Source organism: Mytilus galloprovincialis, chromosome 1, assembly GCF_965363235.1.
Source record: "Mytilus galloprovincialis chromosome 1, xbMytGall1.hap1.1, whole genome shotgun sequence".
NCBI classification, from domain to species: domain Eukaryota; kingdom Metazoa; phylum Mollusca; class Bivalvia; order Mytilida; family Mytilidae; genus Mytilus; species Mytilus galloprovincialis.
The window spans coordinates 105,350,328-105,364,283 of record NC_134838.1 but is presented as its reverse complement, the minus strand read 5'-3'; the positions used below and the strand labels follow the sequence as shown (position 1 = coordinate 105,364,283).

Below are 13,956 nucleotides of genomic sequence, written 5' to 3'. Positions count from 1 at the left end.
GTAGCTCTATGGTCCACAAATAGTAAAAAAATAACATAAGGACCTAAGAGCTATGGTTCCGCAGCTAGTTCTTGCCCTGAATATGAATTAAATGCCTGCCACTGGACATTAGGCAACAACTATCAATCATTCCTTTAATATAAAATATTCAGTAAAAACATTTGAATTTAAACAGACCTAAATTTTAAGAATTTAATGAATAAATAATTTGTATGACTTTTTCTTTGCATTGCAGAAGGTCTTGAGAAGAAAACCGTTCAAGTCAACAAGGAAACCGTCATTTGTGTTGATGCCTCACAAGCTGGAGAGGGTAAAGTGACATGTCGTATCCGTAGTCCACAGGGTAGTGACATTGATATTGATATTGTAGAAAATGCTGATGGTACATTCAGCCTCTTGTTTACCCCACAGATAGAGGGCGCTTATACAATCAGTATTAAGTTTGGTGGTCAGACAGTACCCGGCGGAGAATATGATATACAGGTTGGTATTTGTGCTGTGTTTGAAATGTTGTTTTGTGGTAAAGAAAGGATTTTATATATAACAATTCATAAATTTTTCAAACATCTGTGAAAGAAAACATATTTAAGATATTATGTTCTTTATACATTGTTTCTCATTCATTTTACAGTATAATAGGATTTTAAAATAATGGTATATTTATACAACTTTCAGTATGAAAGAGTTTAAAAAAACAACAACAATTAGACATTGAAAAATTTATGAATTGTTTGAAGTTTAAAAGGTTACTAAGGCTATGCATAGGAAGAAATGAGATGAAGATTAATGAAAGTTCATTTCATTAACTTGTCTTCAAATTCAGATGTTAATGACACTTGAACTGAATGGGTCACTTTTTTGTAGACCTCTGGTTTCAGTCCAGTAAGTAAAATGCAACCAGTTTTGATTTACCCTAGTATAAGTAGATGTTCGTCCCACTTAATTCTGATACTAATATTCCAAAGAAAAGAAGACAAAAGACATAGACCCCCAAAATCAGCATGTTTTAGAATTGATTTCTTTCAAATCCCTAATCATTGCCCTATAATGCAGTGAAAGTGATTTTTAAGTTATCTTGCAAGTAAAACATTCATCTTCTGTTTATTATATTTTATTCAAGCAACTCAGTTATCAATATAGCGTGTGTTGTTCAAACCTCTTTATTTATTTTATTTGAGATTATTTAAGTGTTCCCCTTGCATCATAGCCTTAGTATAGATTGATACACTTACTGATATATAACAAATTGATGACTTACCATTTTATTCACACCCATGCAGTGGAAAATTTCACTTCAAAGAAAGGTGTAAATGAAAGTTTAAAGACTTGATAGATTATAGAGAGATATCACATGATATTTCTCTAATGATAATGGCATGATATTGTGTGAAGTGGCTTAATGCATGTAGAATAGTAGATAATTCATTATTAGTTAGGATCTTTTCATTCAACTTGAAGTACAGGGTTGAAATTGAATTGTATTCAGACTTTTAATTTGACACTGCTATATATATAAATTTTGTTTAAATTAATAATCTTGCTGTAAGTGGTGTGGAGGCATGTCTTAAAAGGACAAACAGCATAAATTAAGATGAAGATTGCAATAAAAGAGATGTTGTAATGATACAGATTGGGAATATTTTATATGTCCTTTATTTATATATTTTGCGAAGTGACTGTTTTCACATATTTTTTTGTTGGGGGTTAGGAGGTGGAAGGGGGAGAATATTGGGAAATAGCCTAATTTTCCATAATATGGCGCTTATATGGTTACGGATCCTTTCGGCAATAACCAGAGTTCAATATTAAAGCAAGATCAAGAACATCCCTTTCCTTAAGCGTTGACCTAAGTGATACTCTTTGACAGTAAACTGAAGGCACAGGTTGGATTATCTTTGGATGTTTATACAGAGTAGGCTGTAAATACAAGTAGGATTATTTTCTATTTATGCTGGTATATAAAGAGAGATAGTAGATGCAGATGGGTTTATCCACAACTTTATCACTACTTCCTATTGTTTATTCTTTCTTTATCTAATTACTGTAGCTTGTCTGTCTGAAAACTTGGTAGATTCCTTTAGGTTGAGTTATTTTAAATGAAAAATTAGTCAACATTTTCATCAATAAGTGCCAAAATGTTTGTCATCAATCAAACAACATTGTTTTCAGTGATTCACTCGCAAAAACACTTTTCTAAATTGTAATCGACTGATAAGATGTAAATTTTAAAGCAAACATTTGAGAACAATATTTATCTGAATAGAAAGTTGTATGGTGCATTCATCTCTCGTGTTTCTAATGCTTCATGAAGTCTGTGTTTTTATCCTGTGATAATTTTAATTGGTTTGGTAAGGACAAAAATACTTGAAAATTTGAATTGAATCTTATAGGGCTGTCTGATGCTTTGAAAGATTACATATTAATGAAAATGTCATTCTTAGCCCTGGTTATTTAATAAAATAACTTTCCTCCCAAAGAGTTGTATTTAGCTGTGAATCTGCTGTATCGCTTAGTGAAAAAAAAAACATAAAAATTATCACATTAAAATAAAAACCAATAGACAGACAGTTGCAAACATGCAATTTGCTCTTTTAAAAATGATTAGATTAATCCCTATTAAATTCTTCATGTGTGAGACCTTCTAATTTTTGAATGACTAAAGAGTGTGGGGGATTACATTAACTAACTTTTTAGAAAACAAACCATTTGATATGCAATGAAAACAAATGCATGTTGGAAATTAGCCCACATGTTATTATATCAGAGCTTATCTCTGTAGAAAACCTACATGAAGACTTTTCATCTTTCTAATGATATATTCCTCCAGGGACAGTCTAGAAAGTCCCTGATTCCTCCAAAGAAATTATTGTATGGTTTTTTCTGCTGTCTTTTTAAGGACTTGAAATTTAACTGCAGAAACACATTCCAAAGTAATTTAAATTAATGTACTCTTCAGAAGTTGTTATTTATCTGTTAAACATAATGTATTACATATTCTTAACAGAAGTACATTTCTTAAATATCTTACTGTTTCCTGTAAAATTAAAAGCATGTGCATCAATTGCAACACTTTAGTTAGCTTAATTTTAAAAAGTACAATAGCATCGATTGGGCTAGGTTCCAGGGTGAACACCTGAATAAAGTACTGGTTATCTTAAAAGTACAAGAAATGTTGATTATTGACTGATTGATAATCAATGAGGGTACTTAGAGGGAAATTATAGCCGAAAAAGATTTAAACAACTTAGTAGCAATAGAAATTTAGAATCATTTGTATGTTAAGAATTTAAATTGACGGACATACTATCACCAGGTAATTGCCACAAGACCTTGAACAATCAATAGTTAATGTATTGCCAATGTACATGCAAGACCAGAAACAAATCACAAATTTCTTAGACAGTTTTGAAAAGTTTGTCATATTTGTATTAATGTATTTAATTTTCACTAAAAGGTCACAACCTATCCAGTGTGTGACTGGAACGGTTCCACGGTAAGCATTCATTATTTTCAAAATACAAAAAATGAATATGCATGAAAATTCTAAAAAAAACATGATATTATATAATCAACAATAGAATGGAAGTACTGATCACTATAATATCAAAAAGATATTTTCAAATAGAACATATCTCCAACTTAGCATGAAATGATATTTTTCATGATCTATAATATTTTTATCCAGTACATTTTTTTTTACCTTTTCTTAGAAGAGTGTATGAAATGATCATATCATCTTGACTGCATGAATTCACAATTGTTCTTAATTTGTATCAACATGTAAAATTTTCTTTGAAAAAGATTATTTTTTCTAGTTTAAAAATAGCAGTGTATAATATACATTCAATATAAGCATGAAATTATGTAATAATTACAATTTTATGGCTTCTTTATACATTGGCTGTCTGAATTAAGTGACAAATATGGTCCCTGTTCTGTTTACCTCTTTGAAGATACCACTTAAGTGAATGTGTTTTTTATTATAAATTTTATTGATATTTGGAAAAATTGATAAGTAAACTTTGAAAACAATTAATAAATCATTATCTAATAAATATTTATATGAAAAGTGATAACTATATTGAAATACAAATGGTTTCTTGTTAATATTTTCTGCTAAGATATATTTTGATTTAAAGTTTATTTTTAGGTTAACTAGGAAGTCAGACATCTAGATAGAAAGATACCTATCAGTGATGCACAAAAATGGATAACCAATTTCAGGTTCATTTGAAGTCCCACCCCCACTTTATAATCTGACCAATCAGAATCGAGCTTCAAATTTATGAAATGAGGAATCATTTGGGAAAATAAAAAAACTTTTGAAAATAGTAATTACAATGTCTTAATAACTTATTTGAAATTAAAGAAAAAAAAATTTCTTATCAGTATGGAGTTATCTTCTATTATTCCCTATAGATCTGTGTTAATTAAGAGAACAAGAGAAATATAAATGCCTTATAAATTAGCTTCCATTAACTCTGGCATCAACTTTCAATTGCTACATGGCATAAGATGCAAGTATCCATTAAATATTTACTTTTCAATAAAATCAAAGTGATTAAGTTAAGTATCCCAGACAAACCAATATTTGCATATATTTACTACAAACTGATGTAAAGATAAGACGGAGAGATTGAAGGGCATATCTACAGTTATCTTAGCTTCTGCCAGCATAGGTTTTGTAGTAAACCAGTTGTCAGCTTTCTATCATATTGATTTATATCTTCTCAAATTGTGAAAAAAAATACCCAGTTACATCTGCATTGTGAATTTTCGTGTGGTTTTGGAGATTGTATTGTTTAAAAATTGATATAAAGGATTTCATTTCAAATAGGTAAGGTTCTAATTATTTATTAATATTTTTATAATTATAAACAAGTATGGATACTTATAGTTGTTAATATCTTTATTCTTTGACTCCTTGTTAGTAGTTACCAAACAAACCACATGATCATCTTATTTTATATGATCATTTAAAACTTTTTTGTTTAAAATAAAAAGAAAAGAATAAGTACTTTGATTCATAACATTAACATGCAAGCTTTACAAACTTAAAAGCAAAAAAAAAACTGCTTATGTATTTTTTAAGAGACACAGCTTTTAAGAGCAACATGCTTTGATATTAACAAATATTTCTGTTTCCTTTGGTATATATGAGTTATCTCCCTTAGTTTTTGTGGTGACAACACTAGGATGTAAACTATAGCATTATATAAGGGATAAATTTGAATATGGGTTATAGGCCTTTAATATATCAAAACAAAATAGCCTTTTGCTTCATGCAACTTCTTTTTCAGATAAATATATTTGATTTTTGTTAGCAGTTTGATTTGTTGGATTTCAGATCAAGTTTTAAAGAAAAAATGCAAACCCATTAATATATTATCATAAATGAAAGTTTGGTTGCAACAAAATTTTCAAAATCATTGTTTCGAGATAAAAACATCTTTATTTATCTAAGGATTTGATACATGCTCTTCATTTATCTAGCTAGTAAATCAATAAATATACAATTTGATGTTGTTGAAGAAAATGTTCAAAACCAACTGCATGTGATCTTTAATTACACTTTTCACAAAAAGAAAACATAAATGTAGAAATTTGTTAATTTTTACTTTTATTTTAAGTTAGTGTTATACAAAGAAATGAACAGTTTGTTAATGCTTTCATTTTAAGTAAGTGTTATACAAAGAAATGAACAGGAAATCTTACATCATGTTTACTACATACGAATCAACAGATGCACAATTTGTTGCTTCCTGTAATTTTAAATATGCAATTCATTATCAGTGTGATAAATTAAACAACCTTACTTATTCTTTGTAAATCAGATAAAGAACCAAGTATAAAACGTTTTTTCTAATTATTCAGTTTTCTTTTTGGAACAGTTTTCTAAGGAAACCTTCATAAACTTGCTACGTCAACCCTTTCAGAAAACAAATTGTTAGACAATTAAAAATCAGATGGAGAGATAAATTTTAAAGAAAAGTTTTTTTCATTGAATTTGTTTGTTGCTGATTATAAACTCAGTAGGTAATATATAACTTCTTTTTGTCTTCACTTCAAATATTTAAAAGATCTTAAAAGTGTTAGTTCCTACAGCTTTATTGGCGATAATAACAAGATATAAACTTAGATTCAAATAATGAGGTACAAATTGTTAACAATTTAAGGTTTTAGCCAAAGATAATGGGAACATCAGAAGAAAATTTAAAAAACTGGGTTACATCTTTCACCCTATATAGTACACATGCACTTAACTAAACTAAAAACATACAAAGGAAGTAAATAAAAGTTAAATAAAAGAGAGTGAGCAACATAATCAGAAGTTAAAAGTTAAAAAAACACAACAGTCCACTAAACACAGAAGATTTAGCAACTTAAACCCCACTGAAACCACTGTCAACTCAGATCTGTAAACCTTTTCTGCTCCACTAGTTGTACCATCACAAAGAGAGCTGTTCTTGTTACAAAGTTAGTGTTCAGTGACAATATACCTTAAGGTCTGTCATTCAGGTTTTTTATTTGGTTCTCTTACTAGACATTTCAGACTGCCTTAATTTACCACCCTGACAACTTCTTTACTTGGTCATGCTCAAAATGTGAAAAAATGTCATGCTACTCATGCAAATGGTACTAGGTACTTGTACCCCTAACCTTGTAACCCCATAGTCTTATCATGCTCTTTATCTGGCATGTCTGACATCTTAGATTGGCCATCATTTAGGAATATGAAAAATTGTGATTAAGCATTAGCAATAACAACCCCTATCTATCAGGCATTCCTCTCCAACTGACCATGTTGATTAAATCATGGAGAGTTAGAGATAGTTTTTAGTGATAAGTAGCTTGTAGATAGAGAGAAAAATAAAGGGTAGTTATCCCAAGATCCTTAGTGACTTTGTATTATATTGTTTTCCTGAAAAGACATGTAATACAAAAACAATAGATTTTTTTATTTAGGATTTGCTTTAAGTAAAAACAATAAACTTAAACAGTCTGACAGCTTCTATAGAATTTCTAAGCTTTTACATACTTGAATTACTGTAAATTTTTATGCTTTTCAAGAATCGAAATGCTGGATATTTGGAACCTATAAGCGATATCTAAATCTTTTAAGTACTGCTTGCTCATAAAGTAGAAAGAGAACATACTTTTCAATTTTACTAATTATGTTGAAATGCAGTTTATCATTGGTAGGAATGTTAAGTGAAGAATAATGCCAAGATTTAGTATTTAGTGGGATGTTCTACGAATCTATATTGAGCCAAGGGTTAAAGACCATTCTAAAATCACAACCAATGTGAATTGTTCATCATGATATTTGTAAAGAAGAAACTTTCTTCGTCTAAATTTAGATTTTTAATAGCTATAAATACAATATCAAAGTGTTGTTTATCAGAAAAGAAGTTTATTTTGGAATGTAAGGAGGATACAGTTAATTACCACAAGGATCAAGTTCTATTATTACTCATTTACATAACTTCTGTCTGGACAGAAGGCTCCATCAATGATAACTTTTGAAATTTGTATTGTATTGGTGCATATAATTGGTCTTTTCTTTTACTTTTCTTTTCTTAAATTAAATCAGCATCAGATTTAATATCTGCTTGTTTGTTTTGTCCTTTGAATTGTATAACATTCTGTCATATTGGGACCTTTGTGGCATACTATATGGTATTGGTTTTCTCATTGTTGAAGGTTCCATCGCATACTGTGACTTATAGTTTCAAGCTTACATCCATGTCATTAGGTCTCTAGAAGAAAGTTGTCTCCTTGGCAATCATACCATATTTTTTAGTTTTATATTGTTTGTTTTGTGGATGATGAGTATATTTATACTGAAGTTGGTATAATCTGAAGAAGTTTTATCTATTGCTTTTAAATTGTGTGGGGAACAAACACCACAAAGGATGCTTTGAATAGTTTCTTTTTTTAGATTAACAGGATTTAGTTAGTGGTTTAGTAATTGATATTAAATACACTAGCAAAGGTTCAATAACTTTGGGAAGATGAGCCATTAATATATTGTAAAAACAGCAGTAACCAATTGAACATTATTAGTTGTTTGTTTGTAGTTGATTAAGTTTTGATGGAATAATTCCATCCCTAGCTGTGAATGCCCTTAGAGAATATCTAAAATATCGGTCTTGGTAATCCTGCTGAGAAAAAATTAGGATGTAGTGAGGCTTGCTGTTTTCTTCTTAGTAAAGGCCTGGCTTCTAAAAAATATTCATAATGATATAATTGATATGAATGAGTTATGTCATAAATAGAACATTTGTCATTCTTATAAATTATCTTAATTCTCATTTTTTGTGGCATGGTTTTGGTAACTCTTGAATAAGTTAATAAATGAACAATTAGTGTATCAAGGCCATATTTAAAGATGGTCTGGTAGTGCATATGTACCATGATTAATTGATCATTTAAGTTGACTATTTTGAACGTATTTGTTTATAAATCTGTCTCTTAACAGCAACTGAATTAATATTTGCTTAAAAGTTTTAAAAAAGATAATGAATTTAATAGACAGAATATTTTATTGAGTAATTAAAAACAGCTTGGGAGGAAACTATAGTTATATAATGTGAAACATCTTATTACCTCCATATGAATTTGTATTTGATAAAGATAGGAACAAACTCGGTTACTAAGGAACAAGCCATTTATAAGTTAATTGATTTCCACAGATTTGATGAAATAACCTATCAAAAATAGATGGGCTTTCAATGAAACAATTAACTACCTCAAGAATTCAGTTAAGTTTTGTTGATGTTTTTTGGCAATCTTTGATGGCATACTTATCTTCGTTTGAAAATGTTTACCAATTATGCCTAGCCAAACAAACACACAAAATGTTTACCAATTATGCCTAGCCAAACAAACACACATAATGTTTACCATTGAATAGTGCCTAGCAAACAAACTAAAAAATGTTTATCATTGAATAGTGCCTTGCAAACAAACTAAAAAATGTTTATCATTGAATAGTGCCTAGCAAACAAACTAAAAAATGTTTATCATTGAATAGTGCCTAGCAAACAAACTAAAAAATGTTTATCATTGAATAGTGCCTAGCAAACAAACTAAAAAATGTTTACCATTGAATAGTGCCTAGCAAACAAACTAAAAAATGTTTATCATTGAATAGTGCCTTGCAAACAAACTAAAAAATGTTTATCATTGAATAGTGCCTAGCAAACAAACTAAAAAATGTTTATCATTGAATAGTGCCTAGCAAACAAACTAAAAAATGTTTATCATTGAATAGTGCCTAGCAAACAAACTAAAAAATGTTTATCATTGAATAGTGCCTAGCAAACAAACTAAAAAATGTTTATCATTGAATAGTGCCTAGCAAACAAACTAAAAAATGTTTATCATTGAATAGTGCCTAGCAAACAAACTAAAAAATGTTTATCATTGAATAGTGCCTAGCAAACAAACTAAAAAATGTTTATCATTGAATAGTGCCTAGTCAAACAAACACACTTATGCTAATTACTGAATGCTTGCTTCAATTCTGCTTCATTTTCAAGAGATGTTTTAACAATGCCACCACACTGCTACAACAATAGATTTAATGTACACAACAAATTGTAACTTGTATACTAGTTGTTATACATGTTCAAAATTCACTTGTCTTGAAAAGATTGTGTGAGCATGGTCTTGCATGTTTGATTGACTCCACCTTGTTTTATATATAGGCTGTTTCACCTGAAGAATATGAAGAATATCTCAAGCAACCGGTAAGATTTTACAATATGGTGATGGTCAATACTTTCTACATATTTCCAGATGATGCATATATATTGTGTCAAAAGAAGTCAGTAATGTTTTTTTTTATTAAAAGGAATAAATCTTAACCTCAATATGTTGAGATATTTACTAAAATAAGTTCTGTTAAGAAATGAGAAATGTTTGAAACCGGAGAATTGCTGATATTGTGCATGCTACAACATTAACCAACAAGCTTTGATTACTAATTCAGTCATTGTTTTGGCATGATGCAACACATTTTATTTATTACTTGGTAATAATAAAGTAATACTAAATTTTCTTTTCAATGTAGATGAAATCATCCTGCATAAAAAAAATAAGTTTGAGAGATAATGAAAAATTCCATCACTCAGTGATTGATGCTGCTTTTTATAACATTCTTCTCACAGATAAAATTCATTTCATTTTCTTCATCTTTGAAAAGCTGACAAAGGTTTTATTCTTGCCAAAAGCATGGTATGGCTTGTTTGAAGTTATATTTCACCATGGTTTGAATTAGTTGTGAAATGATTTATCTTTTTCAGATTAACCATAAAGGGATGGCAATCGTTTCTTTTATTTCATAACCAGCAATGTTGTAATAGTTGTTTCTACTTTTACAGGTTGGTGAAGACCTGATTACAGCTGATACCGTAGACTCTGTCAAGAGTGCTGCTCCTGGTGCAGGATTATTTGCACCAGTGGACTTACGTATACCAGTAGGACCTATATTTAATTTTGTATCAGGTCAGCATACATTTTTTATATTTTAAGTTTTACTTTTAGTGTCAAGGTTACTCTTAAGGTCATGAAAGTCAAACTCAGACATAAATTGAACAGCGTTTTATTTTTCTCACATTCATTGTGTATTGTTAAAAAGATGTTGGAATTGTACATAAAGACTTGTTTCTTAAAAAAACATTTTATTTATCTCTTCTTGCATTGTGTTTTGATAAAACAATGTTTTATATGTTATTTATTTTTGATTGACAGCCTATGTAGTCATGCCATCTGGTAAGAAGGCGTATCCTAAGATCGAGGACAATAAGGATGGTACAGTGACAATCTGTTATCAACCAACAGAAACTGGATTACATGAGCTCCATGTCAATTACAATAACTCAGAAATTGAAGGTAAGCACAATAAGTTACTTGAGCAATAAGATAAAAATATGGCCATACTGAATATTTTGGGTGTCCATGTAAATAGGCAATAAGACAATTTTTTCTTGTTTTTCCTCCCTTTATCATCAGCTTTTTCTTTAAGTTTAATTTGGTTTCAGTGTATTGTTTAGAATTGTTAAGGTTTCTCGTATTCAAGTAAAAAGTATGTTTCAGACACATATCAGATTTATACAGTATTCTTAAAATAAAATATTAATAGGACATAATTGCTGTTCAATTATTCTCAACATAAATTTTGATATAAAAAATTAATCTGTGCAAGGATTGCAATCTTAGTTTTTATACATACCAGTTGCTAGAAATCATTATTATCTCAGAACAAAAATTGACATTTACATATCTTATCGATAAGAATAACAGTTGTTGCACTCTGCATCTTAAAATAGAAGATTATAATTATTTGCTGCAAACAAATACATGTAAGAGTACTTATAAGTTATGTACTTTCAATGAGTTTACTAATCATTTTTAATGGAATCAATTTTTCAATTTTGTTCTCAAGTTCCTAATTTTTCCAAAATTTAAAGCTTTTAAGAACCAAAGAAAATTGAATTGACAATCTGTGTTTCATTTATTGGAAATGAAAAGAGGGTTTTTGTGAATAATCATTTGCTAAAATAATTTTCACATATCTCTTTGTGGATGTGTGATAATAGGAATAATGTAGTTGTAGTTACAGCATTGTGAATTAATCATAAACATGATTGTAGTGATTTATTAATTTTTAGATTATTTTTCAAACTTTCATTGGCATCTATAACTTTGTATTTTGGAAAGGAACACATCTGATAGTTAACTTAAAAAGATATCAGTCTGATGCTTTATAATCTGATATTGTAAGATCCTTAAGGATGTTTGCTCCTCCATTTTTTGATTTTTTGCCAGATTTTCAGAATCCTCTGGTTTTATCCATGTTTTGTCATTAAAAAAATTTGCCCACTAACCCCTACTTTTCTCTTCATAATTTTATTACATAAAGCTTGAAAAGCCATATTTCAAAATTTTATAAAATTCTTGTTATTTTTTCATAGTTTTTTAAACAGATAAGGTGCCAATGTTAAATATATGAAAAATCTAGAGAGATTTATTTCCCGCCAAATTTTCAATGGCTTATATCTCAAAAACAAGCACACAGACCGTTCATTTTTTTCTTCTATTTTAGTTTCTTTATTTATATACTATCAATTCATAACAGTCTTTTAAAAAGCTTGTTATTTTTTAACAGAGTAGCCAACATCCTTAAGCTATACTTTGATATGAGCAAAAGTTAGAAATATGTCATCAGATTTCATAAACTGCCAAAATTTTAAAAGAATATTTTCAAACGAAACTGAAATAGTAAAGAGAATTATAGGGTGTTAGAGTAAGAGAATTTAAAAATTGCATTTATATAGCTTAAGCTTTAAATTTCATTATATGCTTGAATATAAAATAGTATCTAAGATAGAAATGCAATACTAACATTTTAACCATGAACTATTGTTATTTATAACAGGAAGTCCATTCAAGTTCCATGTTGATGCTGTAAACAGTGGTCATGTGACAGCTTATGGACCTGGTCTGACTCATGGAATTGTCAATGAACCTGCCTACTTTACTATTGTCACCAAGGATGCAGGAGCAGGTATGTTCATACATAAGTATTTTCGTTTTCATAAAGATTCCAACAATATTAGTTCAAGTTGTAGTTTTCCCTGGTTGTGCTGATTATATTTATTCCTTTAGTCTTTTCAAGATAACATTCATTACTTCATCAAATACATTTGTAAAACTGTTAATAAGTTTCAGTATATGTCAAAAAAATATTTAATAACCCTATTTGTTAAGCTTTATACTGCCTCAACATCTTATTTGCAAATTACAAAATTGAATTTCACAGTAGCAAATTATCCACAGTCCAAAACCATTAACTTTAATATGAAATGAAAGTATATTTAGTAATAAGTTACAATTTTCCAAATTTTTGATTTTATAAAACAATATTACATATAAAATATACCTTTATTAATACTGTAAACATAAATACCTTGTGTTTTTATGATCACTGTGCACTATAAGTGGTTAAAATGATTCAAATCCCTTGAAATATTTGTGACAATGGTAATTTTGACTGAATCGGTAATATAATTGATGGTTCTCTTACTTATTCCTTGCCAGAATTCCCTAGCCACATCTATTACATATTGATTAAACAATAAAAAGATCAACAGATAAACTTATTTTCTGATTAATTAAATAAAACAATCGGAATCAATAAAGATGTGCTGCTTTTATGAGCACTTCATTTGAAAACTTGAGGGAAATCTTTAGATTATCAAATTTCCTTTAAAAAGATGTGTAATTTTATTTTAACTTTTACTTTCATATTGTAACTTAATTTGGATAACAAATAAGGAAGCTACAAAATGTTATTTTTATTTTGTAGTATTCAATTAGTTTGAATTCCTTTGAGCCTCATATCAATAAGAGAATTCATTCAATTATACCTATAGGTACCTTCATAGATTAACATCTTTTGGCCAACTTGCTTGCTTCAGAGACAGTTAAAACAAGTTAATCGTCTGAACCATTGTTTGCTTGAATTATTTGTATCAAGATTTTTGTGTTCAGATTGTTTTCTTTGTGGATAGGGAATTTATTTGTTTTCTGTAGTAAAAATAATGTAGATTTGGACTTTAGTTATGAAACATCTGGAAAACTTCAAAATTGATATAATCACCTATGATAATGAATATTTGTATGAAATATATATTGGCTATAGCTTGATAAAGGAATTCAAAGACTAATTAGTTTTTTTTATAAAAGATTAATTTAAGTTTTTTGGGAGAATTTAACTCTTAAATTTGAGGTAAGGCAATTACTTTTATAAGATATCTACTGCCATACTGGATTGATCGTAGTTTATTTAATGCAATTGTAAATGTTTCCCAACTTTTTTCCTGGAAGAGAATAAATTCACCTGTTTTATGTGAACGAATACGTTTTATTGTCATATATGTTCCTTCT

The 13,956-nt window shown here is 28.9% G+C and overlaps 1 protein-coding gene across 18 annotated transcripts in view; it reads left to right on the top strand.

Moving 5' to 3' along the window:
- The window catches only part of LOC143048656 (filamin-A-like), a 65,980-nt gene that overhangs the window by 43,381 nt on the left and 8,643 nt on the right, over positions 1 to 13,956 (top strand). For 15 of the 18 annotated variants that reach the window (XM_076222512.1, XM_076222594.1, XM_076222459.1 and 12 more), the window contains 6 exons: positions 236 to 483; positions 3,455 to 3,493; positions 9,714 to 9,755; positions 10,389 to 10,512; positions 10,759 to 10,899; positions 12,446 to 12,574. In XM_076222512.1, the coding sequence (XP_076078627.1) occupies positions 236 to 483; positions 3,455 to 3,493; positions 9,714 to 9,755; positions 10,389 to 10,512; positions 10,759 to 10,899; positions 12,446 to 12,574 (723 nt within the window). The remainder of the gene's footprint in view (positions 1 to 235; positions 484 to 3,454; positions 3,494 to 9,713; positions 9,756 to 10,388; positions 10,513 to 10,758; positions 10,900 to 12,445; positions 12,575 to 13,956) is intronic. The other 3 variants (XM_076222466.1, XM_076222476.1, XM_076222490.1) reach the window with 3 other exon arrangements.